Raw genomic sequence first — 26,771 nt, 5'->3', positions numbered from 1 at the left:
GCCTCTACTAGAGCCTCAAAAACCTGATTAAATTGTACAGCTATTATCTTTTTAATTGAAATCTTTTTTCTGATAATCACTAAATAAACTCGATTACCACTAATTATGTATTAGTGTAATACAAGCCCCTTTCTCTTTCCCTTTCCCTTTTTCTTTTCTTCTTCCCATATATGTTTCCTCCATTCTCGTCACCGATCTTCTCCACAATCACTATTTTAGCATCATCTAAGTTGTTCCTCACACAGTCACAAACATACACCTGAAGCCTTTGAAAATCTCATCCAACCCTACCCACATGTACATGGTATGGTAGCTCAAAAAACACATAGGCGAAACATCATTCTCTCCCTCACTTGTCATTGATCCACCAACAGACACCAAACCTCTCCAAATTAAATACAAAATAAGCATATTCCAATTAGCAATTTTTAACTCAAAAAATAAAGATAATCCATCATTTCAATGCTTAGATAAAACCATGGGGAACAACAAAAATGTATTTCGTACAAGTTTTCGATAATACAAAATTTTTAGTTCTTTTTTCTTTCCCCTACTCAATTGTGTTCTATCTATTTTAGCTGATGGTTTTATACCGAAACAACCTCTCTACCTCCCAAGGTAGGGGTAAGGTTGCGTACACTCTGCCCTCCTCAGACTCCGTTTGTGGGAAGGTAGGGGTAAGGTTGCGTACACTCTGCTCTCCTCAGACTCCGTTTGTGGGATTACACTGGGTATGTTGTTGTTGTTGGTTCTATACAGAAAATTCCAAAATTTGAAGTTCAACTGTGAAGAGAGTGCAACACTACCTTCCAACAAATTTCTGCTTTGTCAAGACGATGCTTGGGGATAATCTTAAGGGGCAATATGTATTTTCCCTATTATTATTTTTTTCTCTGTCGAGGGAGGCTGCGATGAATATATGGCAGTGTATTGTATCTGCTTCCGGTGATTTTACTTCAGAAACTAATTTTCGTTTGCTGGTTTGATACTTCTATGGATATAACATAAACCACAATTTGTGCAGCAGAATCTTTTACCAACGGATAACAACATTTTTTACTTGATTGGCTGATGCAATAAAGACATTAGCTCCATGCTTTACATTTTGCTTTTGTACCTTTGTTTATGTAGGGAAGAAAAATATGGGTTTGTGGCAACATATGCACGAAATTGAAGATCCAATATATCATCAGACATCCGTTGCTGACTTGACCCTTTAACTACTTCATTTCACTCAGAAATTTTTATTATTTACAGAAGAATGAATGGCTGGGTGTGGTCTCAATATTTACATTTAAATTAGAGAAGAGGATTTTGCAATAATTTACATGATCGCAAATAGCAAAATTGGGGGTAAATGGGTGTTAATATCTTTAACATCATCTCAGTTTGGAGCATCTTCTCAATTCTGATTTATGAGCAATATCCTTCTTGGTAATGCTCAACATGCCACCTTGCTCTTCCACCTTTTCAATGAGAAGCTTTAGCAGAGGCACGTTTGATAGCGTAATGCATGAACCTACCATTATCAACTTCTTCTGTTCAAATAAAAGACAAGTACATTATCCATCAGAGTATGAGGAGCTAGTGTAAAGTTTCAACAAGAAGAAAAATTATGTTCAAAGGAACCGTATCTAAACCTTAGCACGAGTAAGAGCCACGTTAATCCTGTGCCAGTCTCCAAGCAATGAAGAAATGTAGTTCCTAGGATTTTCACTTGATCTTACAAAAGAAAGCAGAATGCAATCTTTATCTCTTCCCTGCAAATATAAACCAAGACTAGGGCAATTAGGAGCAGCAATGTAACAGTTTCTACCTTAGTAATCACATTATTTGATGTAACTGCAAGACCTCCTGGAGCCACAGAAAAATGATTCTAAAAGCAAACAATCGAGTAGATTGGATTATTCATGATTTGCGAAACGAGCTTTTTGGAGGCTAATAGCTGGCACAAGATAATCTTAAACGGCTGAGAACCGATGGGCGAGGACTTGGTAGCGTTTTCTAGGCCAAAGTCAGTATTGAACATAAGCAACTGTCTGAGAAGTAGCATTGTGAGATTAGCCTTCTTGTTCTGGCCTAGGTATTGTGACGTTTTAGGCTTCTCGAACTTCTGATTCATAAATGAAAAGCCAACCTATGTATAAAATTGACAATTACACAACATGTTAGAGGATAACCTTAGATAGCTATGTTTCTATTTAGGCTGGTCTACTGATTTTCTTCCCTGATCCGCTGCGGTAAAGCAGCTGCTTCCTTTTAGGAACAAGAAAAGTTGCAAAATGAAGATGTTTTTCGAGAATGTAATCACATCAGCATAAATATTACCTGGTATTTATCAATGGTATGTATCTCCACTGATGTGGAAACAGCTTGCCGGATAAGATCTGCTTGAGAATTGTAGGGTGTAATGATGCCTATATCTTCCTCCAATATACCTCTGCTCAACAATCTACACACGATCTGTACGCCAAAATCATTATACAGAAATTGGAGCTTAATATATTTCTTGTTATCCGATGCTTAAGATGTTAATGGAAGAAGCAAAAGGCATTCATACCTCGGAAATGATATTTGCTTCCATTGGGTTATTTACAGCTTTGCGGTCATTTGTTTCAAATACAAGCAACAAATCTAGTTTGGAAAGACAGATAAGGCGACAGTTTAGGACAAGGACGTTTAACTGCATTTGACAAACCTGCATAATTTGATTTGAGATAGAAATTTGCCTAACCTGTGTTTATAAAGACGACAGGTCTGTCTGGATTCATAACCTGTCAAGACCGATCATACCAGATTATTTCACAAAATAAGAGAACAAGCAGTTGGGGTATTAACCCTTACAATCCATACAACATAGTTTCTGGAAGGAATACAATTTCTTAAGACGAGGTTATCCTTGTCAAATAATGCTCACACCAAACTACTGCACCAAATCTCTCCCTTGTAAAATTTCTACTACTGTTTTCCTACATTCCGGTCATGATCTTTGTATACAAAATTGAACTCCTTGTCAGTGCCCTACCACTTTGTACAGAATTGTGACACTGGACAGCAACACTTTTTACTCTTTAAAGCACAAAGAAATTAACCAACAATTCTGTCTCATTAATAAAAGGTTTGCAAAGAACATGTGTTTAGGCTATTCTGTTTTTCCCTTATTAATCTAAACATATTAGAGCAACCAATTACTTATCCAAAAGACTCGCGATTCACAAGTAGTACCGCTTCATCAGAAACTGGCAATTTCTTTTACTAGGTTTTTACTTGACCCCTCTTTCATTTGGGTGCATATACTATGCTTTAGAAAAAGAGGAAATTTTAGTGATGACACTCATCTAGAACACCATTAAACAGCAATATTCACCAAAATAAGCGCATTGAAAAAGTACATATAAATGAAAGGTAATACTCTAAGATGAGAGAACTGTGTTTATGACATGATCATGAAAAGATGACCGGACTCCTTGAGAAGCAAGTAGAAAGTACAGAGTAGCATGTAAAATGTCAGAAGAACATAATTTGCTAATATAACTTAGCAGAGAAGAACCAGCAGCTCACACTTAACTTATTTACAGAAAAGAACTTATGAGTGCTCAAACAATGACAATTTTTCACCAGGTGTATTTTCCATCCAAGCATCAATCTTTTTAGAAGGTGCAGGCCACTTTGGAACACGTATAGAATAAATTGGCGTCATACTTGGAAGCAACCTCTAATTTCCATCGTAATGTCATTCTTTCCAGATGAGGCAGGCCGCTAATGTTTGGATCAGTACTAAAATAAAGCAGGATCATACTAGGAAGCAATAAAATTAGTGACTAGTACCTCCTTTATCCACGTAGGCCCAGATTGCAATCCTGTGTACTTGATTTTGGCATTTTCTACTTCAGAAGAACCACATCGCAATCTGTTACCATATATCAAGGCATTTGATAATTCCATTATGGCTGCACACATGCGGTACTGCAAGTTGTAGCATAGTAGTGGCAACTATATCAAGCCAGACGAACTTTAGAGGTGGAAGGAAGCAACATCTTACTGAACTTTGAAGATACCTGGCTTTGCAAAGCACAAATTGCTTGGGGGTGAGCTTCTGAGAGTCTGCAGAACAGGCTAACTGCCATTCCATTTTCTCTGGCCTCTGCACTCTAATATGGGAAACAGATTTTGTGTCACGAGTTACAAAAGCATTGGAGCTCAATGCAGAGGAAATCAAGAAATACCTGGACAAGTGGTGGTAATTGATAATGATCCCCAACTAGAACAAATTTTGATGAAAATGTCAATGGTCCCAATGATACCTGGATTATAAATCTAATATTATCATTTCTTTTCCCAAAATGGATTTGTAATCTGGTGGCAAATGTAGTTCATAAAATAACTAGCTCTAAAAACATAGAAGCGAAAAGCACAGGAGACTTTAATTGAGCTTATATAGAACAATTGCAATCAATAACAGCAACCACTTTGACAAGGTAACCTCAATCACAACCTTTGTTGACCAAAATGTTCAGATCTTTACTGCAACCCAAACTGTAAACTCACCGGCAATGTAGTTTGTCCAGCTTCATCCATGATACACACATCAAATCTCTTGTTTGAAAGCAATGGGCTGGTTATCCCCAAACACGTAACAGCAACAACTTTGCTTTGCTCTAGCCTTTGCTTGATCTCTTCAAGATCATGAGTGTCCATCACTGTAGAAGAAAGTCCAGTAAATTAGTATTTCGTGGCCAATCATGAAGCAAATTCTTTGAAAATGTTACTAGAAACCAACTTGATAAGCAATTCTCCCGAACTTCCTCGTGCACAACCTCATATCTTCCAATACGTATAAAATCTATACCCTGCAACAGTATATATGTTAGTCCCAATGTACCCCCTGAAGTGGTAGCGCACTAGATTGGTATGTAAAAATGTAAAAGCAGTACATCACTTCTGTCCTGTGGTTGACAGTCAGCAGAAGCATACCAGAGAGTGAAAACACTAGGAAAAATAAATGATACTCGGTAATATGTTGTTGAAGTATGTATAGAGATCATTCCTAGCAGGACATTTTGAAAATCCATGCCCTTAGTAAAAGAAGCAAAGAGTGATTTTCCTCGATAACACTTGCATGAGTGAGTCAATCAGCTTTGTTTTACTTGCGAACAGGCTTCAAATGTAATCTAATATCTAAATGGATAGAAGTAAGAGATCTTTCACTTGGAAACATTTATACACGAAGAGGTAATCATCATTTTACTGAAATTATTGGCAGTCTCTGGATCTAAATGTATTTAAAGACGGGTTAGAAGGATAAGATTTGGTTTGTTTTCTACCATGAAGCTAATAGTGTATATTCGTTTTCCCCTTCGCCTAACCCCACTAAAATATAGCCAAGCAGCTTTTCAAATTCATCAACAGCTTAACAGCACTACCTAACACTTTTCATGGTTAGGCAAAGTTATACACGATCTACAATATGCAGGAATTGAACTTCAAAGTAAATGCCTTGTGTTTCATCAATTTGGACTCAAGATATCCCTTGTTCAGAATTTCTGATAGTCATTTGTTAGTATTTCTTGAAATGCTTCAAGTTACTAGACAGTTTAAAGGTTATTATTAATCATATTAAAATTTGAATGCCTACATTTGAGCTGTTCTTTCTTCAAGATTATATTGAGTTAAGCTGAACAGTTATAATCTATTAAATAACTAGTCTTTCGTATTTTGAATGTTTTGTATATTAAATTAAAATTCAATGAATAACAAATTACCCCATGAGAATTCCCTATCAAAAAATTACCCCATGAGAATTAACACTCTTCCAGCAGAGCTTCAAATGACAGATGGAGATCCTTCTTAACTACCCTACTTAGAAATATCATGGCTCTAAGGTACACACATTTCATTCTTGTTATTTTGTGTAAATAAGTTGTCAAACCTAAGAGAGAACTTGTCTGATTAGAAGATGGAAAATTGAATTTGGAAGACTATAGGTGTTGCTGCAAGCCATGAAATTCATTCTCTTTAATCATTCATCAACTGTTCTTTCACTTCATGAGAAGTTGAGAACTCAAAAGGCCAAAGACACATTGCATTATTGGCTGGATTTCTGACAGAGCTTTTAAATTAGCAATAGATATAAAGTACCTTTCTTCATGGCTAGCTGGGGAGGAATATACCATCCTGCAACTAGTCACTGGTAATTTTTGTAGATTGGGGGTTCAGAAATGAGATAAAGTCCCCAAAACGCTTACCATTCATTCAGTGAATTCAATTGACACTGAACAGCTAGGAATGCAACAGATTTATGCTAGAATTTATTTCGGGAGTTTGGAGGTAGTATAATGGGATGTGTATACATCTGTTTCTAAATGATTGGAGGATAAAGAGGAAATGATGATGTAACAGAATGATTGCACTCTAATCTCTTTCGTTGCTTGCAGAATCAGTAGTCTAATTTCTTCACAATTTCTGAGGGCAAAATAGGCATGTAAAAATATATTTTCTAAAGTTTATTAATTCTATATGTGCAGTGGAGGTCAGGTTTAAGGCCAAGCAAAAATTACAATTGAATCTCTTACGGTGTGTCTTTGATTGAAGAGCGACACCAACTATCAAATAAAGTTGAGATAAGAAATTAGAAGCAGCTTCTTTCAAGGTATGATTGCATTATCAACATCGAGACAGAAGCATATGGTTACAGAAAAAGGTGAAGTGGTTAAAGCTTAATAGACTCTCACAGACAGGAAGGTATAAATGTGAATAAGTGAGGTCCGCCATTAATATTATTTCCACTGATAAACTCCTTCCACGTCCTTTTGGAAAAAAAATTATACGATCAACGATTCAGTAATTCTACACTAGGTTCTTCTCCTATAATCTATATATCACCCTCCTTGCGACAACATCCACGTCATCTCCTTTTTATAAGTAGAGGTTCGGAGATCCTTGTAAATATGAATGATAATGTCCGGATATCAAATACCTACTTTTTTAATTGCAGGATATTTGTTCTAATGTCGGCTATTCAGCCGAAGAAACACAATCAGAAATTTTATGATAATTTTTGTAAGGGGATAAAATGTTATCTCATACACATGGATATGCGAAAAGAGTATCCACACCAAACCGCTGAACATAAAGAACTTAGGAAAATATTAGTTGAATTATGCCTATTTTGTCCTCATAAATTATAGTATAAAATTAAAGTTTCTAATGGGTTTAAGGAACTAAGAAGACCAGGGTGCCAATCATAAAAAATAATAGAATAAGGTGCAGAATACAAAAGAGTGCACACGTTAAGGGTGAAATGCAAAGAACTCGATTTAATACTAATACCAGGAGAAGCAGCTAGGAACAGTAATTATCACAGTAAGCCCTTCTTAAATCATCAGATCATCCTAATGCTACACATCAACTCATATGCATGCCTTGCACTGAATGTATATTTTTTCATTTTGCTAAATCCAGCTTTTCCAAGACAGGACCTATTTAAAGTAAGAATATACTATGTTGACACCAATTCTACAGGTTATACCTTCTAAATTTATGAGATACAGCATTGTATGTAAATAAAAGTAGTTAAACAAAGATCAAAAGCACTAAGTTTCTTTAGAAGCATCAGAGATAGAGATGACCTGAGCCTTCAGTTTGAGAAGCAGATTGTCAACAGCTGAATTTGTATAGGAGGTAAGCAAAATGGATGAACCTCTCATCAGCAGTGCCTTCACAGCATAGACCATAGTGGATGTTTTGCCTGTCCCGGGCATTCCTAGTATCAGCACATAATCCTTTGCTGTGAGTATCTGCAGTAATGACAATTCAATATGTTGCGGGTACCCATTACAGCTTTGTATCTGGTTTATCCAATATGATTCTGATAATTCACCATACTTTTGATTTTCAGGTACAACTATAAATCAAATTATAGAGTTTCAATAATTCTTCACCTTGAGTATGGCTCTGCGCTGATCATCATTCAAGTTCTTTTCTGACCAAATGTATGAAATGGCAGGATCCTGACTAAATTGACATCCACTATCAAACCTAGGCACCTGCAGAATTTCATAAGTAGATTCTTTTTTGTATCATTCATCAAAGAGGGCTGTAGCTGAGGAGCTGCAAATAGAACTTCATAGTTAAGTAGAGCATTCACCTCCAGATCAACTATCATTTTCCTCAGATGAGTACTCTGCTCATTTTGCAGAAACAGTTGTATAAGGTTGAATCTTCAAAATCAAAAGGAGGAGTAAGTTACACTTGGAAAAATACGTGTGCTTCAGATGGGATAATAAAACACAAAAAAAATTAGAATACCTCATAATTGCAAATGAACCCATAAATTCATCTTTATGAATTCGCCACAACTGCTTATGAAGATCTTGTGCCTGTGAAGTCCGGCTGCTTCCTGGAAGCCTTAAGCGTTTGGAAAGAGATACCTGAATTATGAAAGCAAATTATTACACAGCTAAAATCTGTGCATGTCTTTTTACATATATTGGACCCAAAATCCAAAGGAGTCCCCATGGTTAATTTAACATTTCAAACTTCTTAATCTGTGCCAGAATTATCATAGGACTATAAAAAATCCACAATATTTTATTTTTCAAATACAAAAAGAGCAAGGGAGTGTAACCTGGCTCACTTCAGATTGAGCGACAATGGACCTTTACTATTTGAAAAAAATACTATGATAAGATAGACAGGTTAGGTTGTGGGCAATCCTGTATAAATACAGATATATTCACAGCAAAAGCTTTGGCTCCTGAGTAAATACAGTAAGCTGCACGCTAGTTTAGAAAACTTCCGTGTATACTGTATACACCTTTTAAACTTCTCATTCTTGACAACGTTTCCAGGTCCTGAAGTAATTTCTGTTTTCAAAGTGGAACAAAAATGAAGATCCATGTGAAGCTTTACTTTTGTTAATGGTCAGAGCTCTAACCTTCAAAATCTTGTTTATCTCAATTAATCAAAACATTTCATTATTATGATCTTTTGTATAGGTTGGAGCCACCTTATTATTAAAGAAAGGCAAAAGCTTTTCAGCTGTTGAAAGGGACCAAACTGAGAGCTAAAGCAGTAACAAAGATACTAGTGGATGAGAAATATAAGTTTCCTATTTTTCGTTGGAACAAATGAGATTATTTCAAAAGTAAGTTTCCTATTTTTCATTGGAACAAATGAGATTATTTCTAAAGTTTGGATTGCTCTATCTAAGGAGAATGAAAAGAAGGAACTGAAAACAAGGTATATCCATGCATTCTAGGTTTATTGTAGCCTTTGGTTAAAAATAGAGATACGCTAAAGTAATAACAACTCCATGCATTAAAGAATGAATACCAAATAAAGATCTAATACTTACTGAGATGCGAGAGCAACTCATATCTGCAACAACTCCAGTAGCTATTAGTATCCCACCAGGTTCAGTACTCAACACCTGAATAATATAAAATATATATTGTCATACCATCAATTGCTCATGACCACGAATAGAACCAAACATTTATAAGTCTGCACTTTCAGTTTAGACAATTACAACACATACAGAGCGGAAAGTGGAGGATGAAACAAACAATTCAGCTAATAAGAGGCCCAACAAAATTAGAAGTTACTCTATTTGCAGGAAACTTTTACCAACATAAGCCATGGCCCCAAATAAATCAGAAATTCCTCCATTTTTCAGAAAATAATTGACTATCATTCTGTTTTTGTCATTGAATAGTGAAAAGAACTCCCTTTCCTATATGAGTTTCATGACGCATGGCCAGTCCCAAAACCCTGGTAAAGCCAGAGGGTTTTGATAAGTTGATGGTCAGTGTGAAAGTAGAATCTGACTACGATGAATCCTCTAAATTACCAAATTTGTGAGATGAGCCCAGAGCCCACCAAGGAATGTGCTTTCAAATAGAGCGGAATGAATGCAGAGGATTCAATAGCTCACCACAACTAATTTAGGATTAAGGCACAGTTGGTTTATGGAATTCTGAATAGGGCAGCCCGGTGCACTAAGCTCCCGCTATGTGCGGGATCCGGGGAAGGACGGGACCACAAGGGTCTATTGTATGCAGCCTTACCTTGCATTTCTGCAAAAGGCTGTTTCCACGGCTTGAACCTGTGACCTCCTGATCACATGGCAGCAACTTTACCAGTTACTCCAAGGGTCTCTTCAGAATTCTGAATAGCTTCATAATTTTTACAAAATAAACTAAATGAACCATTAGTTCAAGCCATCGGATTAATATAATCCATAGGGACAGGATCATGCAGTTCACTATAGATGCATAATTTACTGCTCTGTCTCACTATTGTTCTAAGACAAACAGATGATGTTATACCAATGGACCAGTAATTCTTGCTTCAGCTGAATGCTGTGAAAATAGAACATTGAGGAGTGCACAAAACACAAAGAATACAGGAAAGAAGAATACCACATAGTCCCCGTTCCTAAGCGAGGATTCAAATTTTTTCACAGGAAAAATGGAACTGTTCAGAGCATCATCCTCTCGATGAGTGTCCAAGGAGTTCCAATCTCGATGTACAAAGCGATACATAAATTGACTTCCTTTGCAGAAATTTGTTGGTGCGGTTCCTTCTGACGTATCAAGGACAAGAGAAGATAAGCAAGGAGCATAAAGGTCATTCTTTAAACTTTGTGAAGACCAAATTTGTTTCTTTGCAACCTGAAAAAAAATTGAGTTAGCAAATAAAGAAATATTCAATAGTCAGGAGGTGATTTCTTAATTTACAATCGACCTTGCATTGTACCTCAACTTCTTTAGCCTCCAAGTCAATCAACTGATCCCATTTTTGAAGAAAATTAGTATGTGCATTTGTTAGATGGCTAACAAGTGAATCAAACACACTGCCCAAGCCGCTACCTTCTGTGGTGCCACCGTATGCCTACGAAAATTATTCAATAGTATAAGTTTTTAATTTCGATGAAGTCCCAATAATATTGGAATGTTGATGCTCCCCATAATGAGATTTATAATTAAGATTTGAATTGCACACAAGTATTAGGTGCATAAATCAAGATAAAAAGGCTGATTTTCATGTCAACGTTGATTAGGCTCATATGGGAAACATAAATGTTGATTTATCATCCTCCTTTATTTTACCCAATTGGATAAACAAAAATGGAAGCAGTTGCCAGTCAATTCTCAAATATGTTCCTTTAGTCCTTTCCACTGCAAGATGCTGACTCCTCATCTTAGGGCAGATTGATGCATATTCAGAAAAGATGTGAGATTGCCTTGATTACATGTTTAGCTTCATAAACTGAAGAAGTTTTGGAAAACTATGACCTTAGAAAGCTAGTACATGTTGTAATATAGATGTTATAAATGCAAGATTTTGCCACAGTACAGGTTTAAAATAAATACTAGTTGTAGCATAAATGTCAAAAGTTCGGTCTTTGATACATTTCAGGTCTAGTATTCTAAACATGGCATGTGTAATGATAATTTTCTATTGATTGTTGAGTACCAATTCTTCTATCAGAAAGCACCTATATTACTGTAACCACATGATCAGGTAAAATCTCGGAGAAGAGAACTACATTTGCTCTATGTGTGTAAGCCTATTATATTTGTATATTTATTAAAAGAACATTCGCCAACCAAAGGAAGTAGTTACTGATTTCAACAACTAAGCTCCCTTCTTTTCTTCTGTAGATGGTTTATCATTTGAGTTTCTCAGAATCTCCAGTAATTTTGAAAGGAGAACATAATTGGAAAACAGAGGTAAAGATGCTATAATGTTTTAGAATTGATAAATAAGTCATCACAGAGCCCCTTTAACCAATTATTTGAAAGTCTATATAAGAAAAAGCAAAAAAAGGATGCTTGTCGCAATGAAGACCCTGAGAACTCAAAGTACCTTATGATAAATGGTACAGACACTGAGGTGGCGACAGCCTCTGCACATATTTGGACTCTGCATCAAAAGAATAAAAGTCAACAGAATTAGTTACTAATGTCTAGAACATTTTGTTAACTGAGTTCTTTTTGGTCAGGTAATAAGCTTCAGTTTTCTGAGCCATTTATGGTGTTTACTTATAATTCAAGGCGAAAATGATTGTGGCCTGGGATCGCGGCAGAAGATGACAACCATGCGTAGGTCTCTACAGAGAGAGTAGTATCAGATACAAATTATGAAGGTGTATTCAAAATGAATTACACTCTTAAGGGGCAAAAAGATTGACCTCCTTGAAGACAACCAAACCAACTGGGGTGTGTGTGTGTGTGGGGGGGGGGGGGGGGGGGGGGGTATATATTTCAGTAGAGATTTTTATGTTTTACCAGAGAAAACAGATTACACCACACAAGAAAGAGCCTTTTTACCTTAACAATTTCTATACACTAGTACAGGATTGTGTAAAGGAACGGAGTAATAATAAAAGGACACGAGAATGTGGGATAACCCTGAATATTAAGAGCACGACACACCATTATCTGCAAACTGATCAGCAATATATTCAATGACTAGTAAATACTAATGTAAAGTATCAGTACTAGCAAACATTATCTGTACTTAATCCAAGTGTAACAGGATGAGACGTAGATATCTTACCTGTAACATTGGTGGCAATTGTTGAGTTATAGTGGCCTTGAGAAGATCATTTGCAAGTTCATTACGGCGCATTATTAGGCCAACCAAGTCAGATCTGCGAACAGTTATTCCCTTGAAAAATGAACTGTAGTGTTAGAAGGCTGCAGAGGAAAAAGGAAAAGAAAAGCAATCTATGTAATTCTTAGAGATGCTTGTTTTTACTACTTAAAAAATAAACAAAAAGATACTAGATTTTACCTGCGTCTGATCTGTGTGCAGATAATAAAGGAGACCATGACCAATATGCTGTGAGTATCTAGTAAAGAAAAAATATAGATAGCAATGAGATTAATCTATAAACAAGATCTGAACGAAAATCTCATGGCAGTAACAGAATATGTCTACAGTAGGTGCATAATTACGCAAGTAGGCAGGGTTCTGTGCACCTTTCCGACATTAGAAGGGTATACAGCATCACTTGAGCATTATGCTCCATAGCTGTCTGCAGAATGAAATGTCAACAATAGCCTAGAGATTAGGTGCCTAGCAAGAACAAGTAAAGTGGCAAATTATTGTCACTTCACAACTAAGTGGTACTATTTTTGGAAATGCTCAAAAAAACCTGCCTGCCCATTTGTTGCCTTCCCAGTTTTAAATTCGAGAGGCATAATCGTCTCATTAGGTTCATTGCTGTTGGATTTTACATTTACTTGCAAGGATGCATCGATCATGCCTTTCAACCCATATTTTGGAGCCCATGCCATTTCTTCAATGTCAATTACCTATATTAAAGTTTATCCAAAAAGAAAAGAATATAAGCTCAGGGAGGATAGACGGACCGGATAGGGTGACCATGTTATATGCATTTTAAAGAAACAATTACAAGCTAACATAAGTTCTTTCATGTAGGTAATGTTATTCTTTTTTCGACAAAACAAAAAGGGTCTGTCATGTAGGTCATGCTAAAAAAGCACCATTAGTTGCATTCATAATGCAGTTTAATCTCCTTTAACACAAATTATGTTCGGAAAAACTGCTCAATACCCAATCAAACCTAATGAATCAGGGATAATCTTGGATAAATAAAGCAGTCCCAAGTGCATGTCGCTAACTGAGTTGAAGGACAAATCCTGTAAATGCTTGGGGAATTTAAGTAGTACATTTTGTCTAGGTTAAGAGAACATGTTAGATCAACAGGTGCTATTGGTTGCTCAATACTAATCATCCTTCAATAATCTACCTAACCCAAAAAGTTTACAAACACAACTTATATTTAATGTCCCATAGCTCATCCAGCAAAATTGAACCTTTTCTTTTAAAAAAATCTTAACATTATAAAGTAGGAGAACAATTTACATGTGTTTTCATATTCTAATTGTGACACTATAGTATAATAGATAGAGTGAATTAAATTTCAATTTGAGGTTGCTGTATGTGAAGCTTGTTGATTATTTTCTTATTTTGCTCATCACAAATCATAATTATCAAAAGAAACTAATATTAGAGATAAACGTGTTAAATTGGAACCTTTTCTAATGATCATCCTGATGTGTTTAATGCTTTGTATATCAGAAATATGCTTCTGAGAACTAACTAAGCTCACATCTCAAGATTATAAATTATTCGATGGATAGCCTTAAAAGATATAGATTGGAAGTACTAACTCATGCCTGCATTACCAAGAAAGGAAAAGGGAGGTTGCTTACTTCAGATACTTTAATCTTCTTGACTCCATCTTCACTTCCAAAATCAATGCTTGGGCTTTCTGAAACCTAAGAGTTACAACATGTTAAGCTCATAAATATATTAGGTAAAAATGGAGAGAAATAATATCAATGTGGCAACAGATGTAAGAAAAGGCACAAAAACAATAATCAAGATGTATTGAGAATCCAACACAAAAGAATTAGGCCCCAATGAAGTAGAGAGTAGTGGAGGACAGATAAAAAGGAAAAGTGTTGTCTGTGTTACATGGATCCTTCAAACTCTGCTGCACCTCGGTCGATCTAAATTGATAAGGGTGTGGGTGTGAGATACCACCACACTTGGGTAATTCATCTAGGCTGCACTGGCTACAACTATGGCTGAGAAACATAGGTTGGCTGTGTTTTGGGTTTCAATTTTTGGGGTTTACATAAATATTCACATAAAGTATCATTGGAAAATCGTTACCACTATACATTTATTAGTGGTATCTCACACCTGGGATCTCACACCCGTGACTAACACCTTTTCTAATTCCCCAATCCTAAGATTTAGGTGATGACAAATCATACTTCTAGATCCGCACCCATACCAGATACCCACCTGTATCCATGTGTTGCACATTTTGGTTGATGTGACAAAGAGGACAAAGTCTATGTACAAAGAATTAGGAACTTAGTACTGAGGAGGATGGCTTTAACCACACTTTATTTTGGTACCATAGACAACTTTGTATTTCTCAATTGTTTCATTTGGATTTTACAGGTGATTAGTACAGAAGTTGTAAACAATCCATAAAATGTCAGCTTTCTTTAAAAAAAAAAGTTTTTGACGGGGTTGCATGCATTGTTGAACAAAGTAGCCAGATTTAATACTAGTCTGACAAGGAGTTCACACCATTCTAAACTTTCAAAATCACAACACCTCCGTTCCAACTTATTTACTAATGGCCTCAAGATAGAATTAACAACAATCAGGATTGTTTAGATATGGAGCCATGTACCTCTGAATATTGGAAGGAACGTATCCAATTCAGCAGTTTTGGAATTGCCTCAATCAATGTCTTGTGGGTATCATTTTCATCAACTGCAATTACCATAAGTTTGAGTTCAGTGTTGAAAGGAATGCATAATGTAAGTGCTTTGCTGGAGACAATTCTGTGAAATTTATCCATCAAGGACTTCTACTCTTCTAGGAAAGCATGTTTTCAGATGGCCAACGTGATAATTATGACTTCACAAAGGAGCAATTGAGAGAAACCTATGTTTCCCACCTCCACATGCATATAGGCTCTCAAGACTCTTCTGGAGCACTACCCTTGCATAATCCTCCAAGAATTCTTTTGTAGGGAACTCTCTGATCAGCCCAGCCTGGAAAAAGGTAGTCAGTCACTTTCATATGGCATAGTTTATAGTTCATGCATAGCAATGAAAATATAAACGAGGACAGGAAAATGTGCCTATGACCATTGAAAGACAAGGAATTTTTCATTCATAAAACCTGAAACATCTGATGTAACAATGTGCCAATCAATGCTGCAGCTGAATACTCGCCAGATTTTAACCTCTCATCCAGCACAGCTCGTCTTGAGCAACTGAAGCTGCCAGCAACCTAACAGAGTACTCAACATTCAAGAACAACGAAAAAGAAGAATCATCAATTGATGGAAGCAAGACTTTCCATAAGCTAGAACACGAAAAGACAACATGTTGAGGAATTGAAACAAACAAATGAAAAATAATTGCACGGACATACCCTAGTTCCAGATACTAAAATATCTGGATGAACAATGAGAAAATTCTTCTCGCGGTTTATTTCACATTTTCCTTCACTGTCAAACTCACCAATGACATGAATAGTATCCCCTGGTGCAACAACACTATAGCACCTGGAAGGAGATTTAAGTTTTCTCATCAATACCATGTTTGTCAACTGGTAGAATTGCAAAGCTTAAGAAGACATGATTTCAATTTTCTTCCACAGAAGGTTCGTAGTAATGATAAAATTTATAGTTCCTCACAACTGGAAGGTATTTAGGTAAAATGAAACAATGCAGAAAAGTGTCTGGGACTAAAATGTTAGTCTGCTGTCTTTGGATTTAGGGTAAAGATGCCTCTGTAAACTCAAATGCAAGGATAGACAAACATAACCAGCTACCTCAACATCAAAAGATATATGATGCCAGAAGAAGGGGCACATAACTAGTGTTTAGAAAGTCCTTCCAGTAGTAACCTCTGTTTGTCATGATGATCTCATTGGGTCCATGATAGTTCTAAAGAAGCAAATAATATTAAGCTACACAATGCACATTGAGATTATTTTTTCTGCAAGACAAAATCATCATAATTATACTGTTTGTTCGGAAGATGATGTAAGAGCAGCTATAGTATTTTTGTTCAAGTAACAAGCCATTGCGAACAGGAAAGTTCATCTTCCATCTTGTGCTTGTCTACAATCTACTATAGCAGAGATAGAGAGGAAACTATTTAAGAGTATAGTTTATCTATTATAAAACAGATTGATAATGAAAAAGCTTGTTTGTGAATCTCTGTTTTTAAGTATATTCACAAAGATTGGTGAGAGATGAAATAACAGAGATTCAACTCATTACCACTCATCCCTCAATTGCAAAACCCTTTCTTCTCCAATTTGTTCATTCAGCAAGCGCAAAACCTGAAAGTCATCCCCAGGTTATTATACATCACTGGATTTATTGAGAACTCAGAAACGTTTTCACAAGGCACTTGGCACAAACCTTGAAGGAGCACTGCGGCCCAGATGTTCCAACTTGTCCGTGCTTCTCAGAAACCTGTAGTTACATATGGTTAATAGTAAATTGATTGGAAATTCACATAAAAGATCTATTTACATAAGAGAAGAGCTGAAATACCTCCAATACAAGAAAATAGATAGTTGACTCTTTCCTTTGGTCACTTGCACAAATATTTTCTGTCAATTTCTGCAAGACAGCAGCTGGCTTAGCTGGTCCATCATGATCATGGGATGCAATTGTCTCTTCACATTTTGTTTCAACGGAAATTACATCTTCTACTTGGTCTAAAAGCTCAATCAATGCCTGAAACAGGATATATAAACCTATGAAGCTCAGGGACTGTCAAAGTATGACTAATTACACCTGCACAGCATGGGGTTATAAATGACTAACAAATGTCAATGATTACATTAGCTGAAAATACCAGAGCAGTCAAAGACCTTTTTGTGTTGCCTGGAACCAAGCTGATCAGTGGCTTCATTAGGATCGACTGTGTTTGCAGGCTGCATTAATTGCCAGAAATCATCAGAAGTATATCTTCTACAAGAAACATGACAGATTTTACTTGTTTGATGATGAAGATACTACCTTATCACTGCCGTATGTCAGAGAGGGTGGAGTCTGAAAAGGACTCTGACTGTTGATTACTTCAGCTTTGCTCTGGCAGTTTGAGTTTCCATTGTTTTCCCACAAATCCGTTGTGTGATCTGTGTTTCGGTTTCTCAAGCTAGCCCTATTTGAGCATACAAATGATTTATCAAGTGCCTTCAGTGGAGGTGAATGAAACCACTTCTCAAACTTTCTTTCTGTCCCAGGAGACGTCTGTAGTAATCATTAGTGTTATAGTATTACAATAATAACAAAACATGCCCCAGAGCATAACTGTACATTATATTAGTGTACCTTTTTCATTGAACATTCTTGAATATTTAAGGAGTTGACTCGTGATGAATCCCCCAACACCTTTACCATCTTTGGTAATTGTTTGGACACGGCATGAAGTCGTTCATTCACTGGAGATATTCTCCATGTTATTTCATCGCCTCCATCATCCTGGCTTTGCTTGATCAGCTAACAAACAACAGCATATATTAATTCACAAGTAACTGACAATCAAACTTGGACAACTTTTGAATCAGTTAGATTTAATTATTTCTCTTTTTTTTTTTTTTTGATCAGGTAAACGTATTTCATTTATAAACATGGCCACAAAAAAGGCCATATACAAGGGGTATACCAAAAATAAAGGATCTACAAAAGAAGATGATTATCTATAAAACCCACCCATTGCTCTATACAACAAGGGGCTTTATGAGTGCACCAAAAGAAAATAAGTGACCGGAGGCTACTCCTCAGTTGAGAAAAGCTCGCCTCAACCCCATCAAAGGCTATTCTATTTCTCTCTTTCCAAACGACCCACATCATCGCAAGGGGAACCATGTTCCAAGCTCTACGCCTTCTCCTCCTTTTCCCGCCTGTCCAACAAAACATCAAACCTTCACAGTTTTGGCATTACCCGTGAAATTTCAAACCACTGAAACATGTCCCACCATAACCTCATGGTAAACTCACAATGTAGAAGAAGAGGATCCACGTCCTCGCTGGTCTTCTTGCACATGTAGCACCAACTGACACAGACAACCTTCCGCTTTCTAAGGTTTTCCGCCGTCAAGATCACCCCTCTAGCAGCTAGCCAAGACAAAAAGCACACCTTCCTCGGCACCTGAGGTATCCATATTGCATCACACGGAAACGCATCCTCCTCCCTAATCAACAGTTTCTCGTTCCTTCTTAACCATGGATGCAACAGTCTACGCATCCAAAAATATAGACTAAAAGGTGTATTAAGTTTATTAAACAACTGATGAATTCAAAGTCCTCCTTGCAGGATAAAAGAGGTTGCTGGGGACAAAGAAGACCATCTACAGGTCTTCAATATTCCAAAAGCTGGACATCCATGCTATGTCTATACAATGTTTATGATAGGTCTCTGAGGTTAGGACCCTAAACTCCCCAGTTCTGCAGTGAGAGATTGACAAACTCGACCAAGAACAATTCTTATAAAGCAAAACTGGCCCTACAACAAACTAAGTCCTGTAGCATTGAGCATGCAGAGAATACTTCTTAGCTTATCTCATACTCGATAATTGTCAGGATTAGTACCAAATTTAATCACACTGGCAAGTGGCAACATATTTATGTACTGGGGACATACATTTGGTTAGAGTTATTATTCTCCTACTTCCTTTAGCCCCAGATACAAACAAAAGTAAACATCTATATGATATTATTACTCTCCTTTTTAACTTCCCTGGTTCTCAAGTGTCCCAATTTCATGTAGACAGTGTACCATCTAATACAAATTCTTCCTGCTACTTTCGTCCTCTCATAATGGATTCAGATTAGACTTGTTACTGTTTTGGCTTGACTAAGCTTACTGGTCCATGAATAACCAAGTGAACAGAGTGTCCTCCTTCCCATCTTCAAACGGAAGTAGCACAAAAATTTGACCTTCTAATAATAGCAGATACTATTGACAAATGTTATTTTACAGATAACTGTATTGCTTAGAAGTCTTTTTGATGATATTACATCAAAGAGTTTACTCGCTAATTTTCTCCCACTCTTAACCCGATCCATCATCACACAGTTTCTTATCGAATTAGCCTAAAAAGTTGCAATCTTTTATTTAATAAGTAAACAAGGAGACCCTTCACTCATCTACACAAGTTGAGAAATTAGCTCAGAGTAAACAAATAAATAAGCAACAGAAAATAAAGACAATTACCATTCCTGGAGAAAACTTGAACCGTTTCGCCGACTTGCAAAACTCAGGCGTTACTTCTGCTTGATTTTTCTCCTCCGTAGGTGTATTCTGAGAAGAACTACCCCATTCATTCTTCTTCAAACTCACATTGCTTTCCTTATTTTCATTTTCCCCAACATCAATTATTTTATCTGGTTCAGTCACATTTCCATTGCTTTTAATAACTTTAGACACTGAGTTAACCTTTTGTTCACCTTCCCCAATTCCCTTATCCTTAAATCTCTCCAATACCTTAAGTTCAATCACATTTCCATTGCTTTTAACATGAGACACTGAATTAACCTTGAAACTCAATCCTTTTTCACCTATTTTTTCCCTTTCATTAGAATCTAAAACATTTGTATCAGTTTTGGACACTGATGATACACTAGAATTATCTTTAGGGTTTTGAAATGAATTTGAATTGGAGTTGTGGGGAACAAGGGGAGTCTTGGATTTCTGTGAGAGGGTATTTTGGGAGTGTCGTTCAAAGAAATGCTGGATCCCAAATTTGGACGGCTGAGATTGTTGCTGCTGCTGTTGAAGGTTGTGGTTTTGATGGGTTGATTTCTTTGTTGAACCTGAGCTTGTTCTTTTCTTTGGAGGCATTTTTTATTATGTTTGGATTAAACTGAGTTTTTGGTATACAGCTGAGAATAATAACGAGGGCTTTAAGGAGATTGAGGAAAGAAGGATAAAAAAGTTGAAAATATGTGTAATAACTGAGAGTGGGATTTTCCCGCCAAAAGAGAAAAGGGAAGATTAGGAGGGATTAATGTTTGACCGTCGGATTTGATCAACGGTGGCGATAAAATGTTGGATTTTACGGTAAAATCAAGCTGAGGTTCTTCTTTAATACTATTTTAATTTAAGGGGTCGTTTGGTTTAAGGACTCATTAGTCCCGGGATTATAATCCCGGGACTAATTTATCCCAGTATAAGTGGGTTAAGAAGGTATAAGGTGGGTTATCCCAGCACTAATTTTTATACCATGTTTGGTACAAGGTATAAATTTATCCCAGCACTAATTTATACCTTATACCAAACATGGTATAAAAATTAGTGTTGGGATAACCCACCTTATATCTTAAACCAAACGACCCCTAAGGGTCGTTTGGAAACCATTGTGTTGGCAATACCAAGACTATTGGTCGTTTGGTAGGTAGCCAAAATTATTCGAGGATTATAATTCCGGGACTAAATAATCCCAGGATAAGTGGGATAAGAAGGAATATACCATCTTTTAAGTTGGGATACATTTTATACCTTGTTTGGTACAAGGTATAAATTTATCCTATTCTACCAAACATGGTACAAAAAATTAGTGCTGGGATATCCCAGATTATATCATGCACCAAACGACCCCTAATACATGCATAAGCATGGTTAAAGACAAAACTGCCTTGAAATCCCTTAAAACTAAAGAATGTAGAGGGTATTTTTGTAAACAAATATTTTTCTTAGAAATTACGCAATGCATGTTTTTTTTTTCATACACCAAACCAAATAGTCTATAAGAAATAACCTCAACATTACTAATCTCTACATACAAATACACTATATTCGATACTATTCTTATACACCTGCCATACGAACCCGAGCATCTTTACATACAAATACACTCTATTCGATACTATTTTTATACACCTACCATACGAACCCGACCGTGTAATGGATTAGAAGATTCATAAACAAGAGAAAATATTTTCTTTTCTTCCTTTTTGGATTCTCTCCTATTTTCTTGGCCAAACACGAAAAAGAAACTCATTTTCTTTCTCACTTTCATGTCCCTTACTATCAACATAAAGCATTATACGTATCTTGTTATAAAACTATATATAATTGCAAATAAATAATAGAAGCAAACCAATAACTTTGTAGAGAGAAGGGAGAGATTGTATTATCACATTTCTTGATGTTACAAATGAGAAGGCATAATTCCTTATTTATAGAAGAAGTTTGTTCCTCAACCTACAATATACAATTTGTACAAGTTGCTCTACAACTTGGTACAACTAAGATATACAACTAATATACAACTTTCTACAACTAAGATACAACTTGCAAGTGCAAGTTGTATTATCACTTAATGTGTAAGTGGTATAATTTACATAATAATACATCCAAATATCAACTTGTAAATAGTTCATAACACTCCCCCTTGGATGTTTTATTAATAGATAATGTGCCTCGTTAAAACCTTACTACGAAAAATCCAGTGGGAAAAAATCCTAGCGGAGGAAAAAGAGTACACATATCTGGCAATACGCATTTTCAGCTCCCTCATTAAAAACCTTACCAGAAACCCAATGGGACAAAACCTTGGTTAAGGAAAAAAGAGTGCAACGCGTATTTACTCCCCCTGATTAAAGCATCGCTTAATTCTTGAAGATGACGTACTCCGTTCTTGTATACCAACTTATCATATCTTGAGGTCGACAGAGCATTTGTGATCACATCTGTCAAATGATCATTTGACTAACTGCTTGATGATCTGCATCTTCATTCCTTAGATAGAGTTACATCATCGTCATATAATATTTGTTGCAGTCACGGCAAGTACATTCTTGACTTGCTTTATAAACTACTATTATCTTCCTATGATTTGACTGTCAGTAAAATAACATAGTATGACAGTAATCCTTCATGGAAATAGATAACATATCTGTATCGAACTTTTATGTAGATCATATGAATGCCCTGTATATCCAAAACACTTGATAATATTTGTTAGGATAAACACATTCATGTCAGGGCTTTCATCTGCAATATGCAATTGATCTATGTTTTAAGAAACGTAAACTCAGATCCTCACAATCTTGTACAATATTGCGTGTCATATTGTATCAAAGATATCGTCGACGAGATATCATTTTGTATTGGTTTGTAATTCGACATAACTTACTGAGATCTTATCACTTCATTATTTTAAAGGCATTTAGCTTTTTGGTTTCCCTTTCTCCCTTTGTAACAGAAACAGTTGAAAAGAAAATCCAAACTAATACCACTTTCTTGTTATAAGCTTTATTTTTTGCCTCACACAAACAATTTATTCATTAATCAGAATCAGAATATAAATTCTCTTTTAAATTTTGATAGAGCCTTTTTCACCTTATCAAAGTTTAGAGGAGAAGACGAGGTAATATTTATTTTGCTACAGGCAGAAAAATACAAATAAAATATATGTCAATTGGGAGGGTAAGGAGAGACTTTGGCTTAAGATGCAAATTTGTACTGAGAAATAAATGAGCTCCAAAACACAAGATGCAACTCAATAGTCTCCTCCTTGTTACAGTTCTTACTGTTACATGATACAATAGACTAAGGAGCTGCTACGTGCATTAAAACAAGCGAGACGAGTATATCCCAAAACGATTGCAAAGGCAAAGCAACTAGACAGTAAACTTGTTAACAAATTCCAAAATCAAGTTTACATTACATCATCTCCTTCCTCTTTACAAGTCAAGTAAACCATCCATTTCTGGAACATGTACGAGGAAATCATGTGGCCCTCACAAAGATTATCTTGCACTGAAAATTGGTTCAGCATCCGCGCTTGGTTGACTTCTTCTCGTGTACTTGAGTAGTAAACCTTCTGAAGAAAGTCCTGGTACCTTCAGATCCCTATACATTCATAACAACAACAGAAATGGAGCATATCACATTTCAAGCATCAAGTACGATGAAAGAAACACTTTTGAAATCATAGGCAACGAAATGTAAAATCCAACCTGATAAATGGCTGCAGTTCTTTCCCATCCCACTTCGGCTTCTCTTGGAATAATCTGGAAAACCGTTCAGCAGGTACAGATGGCAGTGAAGAAACACTAAAAGCATAAATCCGAGTCTCTATCCCGAGCTTTTCGGTTAAGACTTCCCCTTCTAGCACATCAAAACTTGCATTCATCCCTTCTGGAACCTTCTTTCTCCACTCCTCCATAAATCTTTCAAGTTTCATTTTTTTCCCTCTTAGGATTACTCTAGCGAAATGCACACAAACCGGCCTCTCTTCCAACCTCCATGTACAGCTTCCTCTAGTCTCATCGTCCAACTTACTTCCATAAACTTCCAAACAATGCCTTACTATTTTGCGAGGAAATCCATCTGCTTCCAGCACACGCAAAACGTCATCTTCGTTTAGAGCAATTAAAACCCAGTCATTCAGCACTGCATTATGCAAAAGCATGTTCAGAATCTCATCCACGAAGTTCTCATCTAAAAGCCGCCAATATCCATCTATCTCTACTGCCGAAAGAGCTCGCAACCCTGTGCACAGCTCCTCGTCACTTGCTTGAACCTTCTCAATAAGGTCATTCCAAGCATACAAGCCCCTGCTTTTGTGGGTCGATTCGGTATTCATTTGTGACACTTCATCAAAACTATAAGGGTTTTCTGAGAGAAGCAATTTGAGCTTGTCCAATCTAGGAGCAACCTCGACAAGTTCCATGCTCCCGGGTACGACTTTAATGACAGAAGCAACCGTCGAATTGCCATGATCCTTTTCGCTTGATTTTGGTGAAGCTCCAAGTTCGATTGATAGGTTGGAAGGAGGTATAAGGAATACAGAATTAGAAGTTCCGACAAATTTAATGGCATAAGTTTTCGACTGACTACAGAGAACTGCATCTTCATCTGGCTGCCCTCTTAATGTTACTCTACAGAATAAGAATAAATTTAACTCAAAACTAGATAAATAATAGCAGATTGAAGAACTTCACTGAACAATACTGCATACCTTTGATTGAGGATATCAGGTAGGAGCTTCTCATCAAGCTCAAGAAGCATTAAATCATCATGAGGACCAAAGAGATGGTGATAAGCAATAGAGATTGATGCGTTGGGTTGAGCATTTAATATTGCCTCTGCTCCTCCTTCACCATAAGGTTGTGATTTTTCTATTTCCATCTTCAGGTCTTATGCTTCAAGAGAAACCTTCCAATAGCCCCACCACCACAAAAAAGGTAAAAGTAAAGAAAAAAGAGGGGAACTTTTCGAAAGAATAACAAAAGGAAGATGATCTACTCTAGATCCCTTATCTATAAAGTCCTCATAAAATGGATTTCTTGAGCAACGATATAAAGAACTCTGATAAAAACAAATAGGAGCACAAACAGTCCAGTGCAGAATAGTTATCAGGATCAAAACCCCAAATGACAACAGACCTCAAATGACCGTTTCACTTCCTTGCCAAAACATGTATCTACACTTTACCTGCAAGACAAAACATCTGCAACCTAAGTTGAATTACAAAATTAACTAAAAATATACTTGCTCCGATAAGTATGAGAACAGCTAGCAGTTGAATCTCATTTTAATTGACAACCTTCACTTCTGTTTGAGGTTGTAACTTGATTCTAGATTAAGGCAATGACTAAATATATCATCAAGGATCGTGTACTCATACATTCTGCAGTTTTTATGAGCCCTGAATACAAGGTATGAGATCATACCATCAATGAATGAGAAAATCGAGGTACAGATTGGCAACTTCTAAAAGACTGTCTATCAAAAGAATCAGCTAAGACTAACTCCTATCTGTAAAAGACCAGAAGTAAAAATGAGTATTTTGGAAAGTCGAGCTTGCTGAGAAAGTGATGGAAATACAAAATCAGTTCTATGTTTTATATATAAAAAAATATTTAAAGCATGGCAGAACTTAATCAGCTGAACACCATAAAGACAGGGATTCTTTTCAACAAATATATGATCATTCCTGCATTCTAGTAATTTATCAACTATATAGCCAAAAAGCAAGACCAAATGAATTGAAGCCTTGTAAATCTTTAGAACACAAAATCACCAAAAAGCAAATAACTTTAATATTACTTCCTGCTCTTAGTAATACAATATAAGTCAAACTAACTTCCTAATACCTAACTTTAATATTACTTCCTGCTCTTAGTAATACAATGTAAGTCAAACTAACTTCCTAATACCTTGTCATCCCTCAGTTTTAGTCACATCAGAATATCAGCAAAGGTTAACCAAACTATCACTTTCAGTAGGGCAGATAGCAAACATTTGAGCCAATTCTAAAAGAAAACAAGAGTGAGCAAAATTCAATAACTAAAAGTTTCTAAATAAAGCCTGAATTCTTGGAAATGCAAGTTGCAACCTTTTGAACTCTATGGAAAACAAAGATGTATTGGCCAATACCAAATAGAACTCATATCTAAATCTTGATATCTCAAATAATAACAGCACAACAACCCCCCCCCCCCCCCCCCCAAAAAAAAAAAAAAAAAAAAGAAACACACACACAAACCATCAAAATTAAAACTGCAGCACACAACAAACCCAAGTTGGAATTTTTGGAAAAATATAAGAAGAGAAAATTACCCTTTTTTCTGGGAGGGGATAACTAATCTCCAATGGAGTTTGTGTAGGGTTGAAGAGACTAGAAAGAGGGAAAAGAGTAGGGGGAACTGTGGATTTGGCGGGAAAATTGGAAAGAGGAAAGATAATTTTTCATTTAATGGGTTGGGTGGCCCACTATTCTAGGCTTGGCCCTTTGCAGAAAATATACAGGCCTATATAGGAGTTCTTTGTCTTTGGACAATCATTAGAGCCCAAGTATGTGGATCATGATTTGACACATTAGGGCCTCAAATGATCTAATGCATAAAAGGGGGGTCATTTGCAGTTATGTTCTATTTTGTGCTGGTCTTTAATTTTTGTCTCTCATGACAAATAAATTTTTTTGCCGTGTATAAATTTATATTTTTGTGTTATAGTATCCCACAAGTTATCTCTCGCATGACTTAAGAACTTATGAGTTATGCTCAATAGACATAAGCTCGATCGCTAGAGGACAAAAAATTAAAGACCAACCCATTTGGAGGGAAAATTAGTTCTAAAAAAAAAAATTGACTGCTTCTGCTCTCTGCCAGACCGCCGCGGGAGCTTCAGTGAACGAGCTCCGGCCACCAACCAACAACAACACAC

At 36.4% G+C, this 26,771-nt stretch overlaps 2 protein-coding genes across 5 annotated transcripts; both read right to left on the bottom strand.

Annotated features, from left to right (window-relative positions):
- Positions 1 to 1,200: 1,200 nt before the first annotated feature.
- Positions 1,201 to 20,542, bottom strand: LOC132645868 (DNA replication ATP-dependent helicase/nuclease JHS1). Of its 3 annotated transcripts, XR_009584197.1 has the most exons (35): positions 19,809 to 20,539; positions 17,924 to 18,091; positions 17,609 to 17,842; positions 17,461 to 17,523; positions 17,138 to 17,323; positions 17,003 to 17,056; positions 16,859 to 16,920; positions 16,003 to 16,135; positions 15,748 to 15,858; positions 15,521 to 15,617; positions 15,251 to 15,333; positions 14,250 to 14,315; positions 13,166 to 13,325; positions 12,990 to 13,041; positions 12,802 to 12,859; positions 12,565 to 12,675; positions 11,872 to 11,928; positions 10,759 to 10,893; positions 10,422 to 10,673; positions 9,356 to 9,430; positions 8,308 to 8,429; positions 8,147 to 8,219; positions 7,941 to 8,045; positions 7,629 to 7,796; positions 4,781 to 4,850; positions 4,549 to 4,700; positions 4,227 to 4,304; positions 4,059 to 4,151; positions 3,829 to 3,966; positions 2,735 to 2,774; positions 2,561 to 2,634; positions 2,329 to 2,463; positions 1,852 to 2,137; positions 1,641 to 1,760; positions 1,520 to 1,538 (listed from the first exon to the last, which is right to left on the bottom strand). XR_009584197.1 is itself a non-coding variant. In XM_060363109.1 (34 exons), the coding sequence occupies exons 1-34, from the start codon at positions 20,433 to 20,435 to the stop codon at positions 1,380 to 1,382; spliced, it is 4,311 nt and encodes a 1,436-aa protein (XP_060219092.1). In that variant the 5' UTR covers positions 20,436 to 20,535; the 3' UTR covers positions 1,201 to 1,379. The 3 variants fall into 3 exon arrangements, 1 of the variants encoding a protein (XP_060219092.1); XM_060363109.1 differs by lacking the exon at positions 1,852 to 2,137 and having other exon boundaries at positions 1,201 to 1,538; positions 19,809 to 20,535; XR_009584198.1 differs by lacking the exons at positions 1,520 to 1,538; positions 1,641 to 1,760; positions 1,852 to 2,137; positions 2,329 to 2,463; positions 2,561 to 2,634 and having other exon boundaries at positions 4,059 to 4,144; positions 19,809 to 20,542.
- A 2,532-nt stretch (positions 20,543 to 23,074) lies between these two features.
- Positions 23,075 to 26,265, bottom strand: LOC132645866 (uncharacterized). 2 transcript variants are annotated; one of them, XM_060363108.1, is made up of 5 exons: positions 26,166 to 26,265; positions 24,989 to 25,037; positions 24,562 to 24,758; positions 23,558 to 24,481; positions 23,075 to 23,450 (listed from the first exon to the last, which is right to left on the bottom strand). In XM_060363108.1, the coding sequence occupies exons 3-5, from the start codon at positions 24,729 to 24,731 to the stop codon at positions 23,348 to 23,350; spliced, it is 1,197 nt and encodes a 398-aa protein (XP_060219091.1). In that variant the 5' UTR covers positions 24,732 to 24,758; positions 24,989 to 25,037; positions 26,166 to 26,265; the 3' UTR covers positions 23,075 to 23,347. The 2 variants fall into 2 exon arrangements, with proteins under 2 accessions (XP_060219091.1, XP_060219090.1); XM_060363107.1 differs by lacking the exon at positions 26,166 to 26,265 and adding an exon at positions 25,277 to 25,358 and having other exon boundaries at positions 24,562 to 25,037.
- Between the last annotated feature and the right edge of the window lie 506 nt (positions 26,266 to 26,771).

The sequence above is a fragment of the Lycium barbarum genome, chromosome 6, assembly GCF_019175385.1.
Source record: "Lycium barbarum isolate Lr01 chromosome 6, ASM1917538v2, whole genome shotgun sequence".
Taxonomy (NCBI): domain Eukaryota; kingdom Viridiplantae; phylum Streptophyta; class Magnoliopsida; order Solanales; family Solanaceae; genus Lycium; species Lycium barbarum.
Note: the sequence above shows the minus strand (reverse complement) of the source record. Positions and strands in the feature narration are given on the sequence as shown.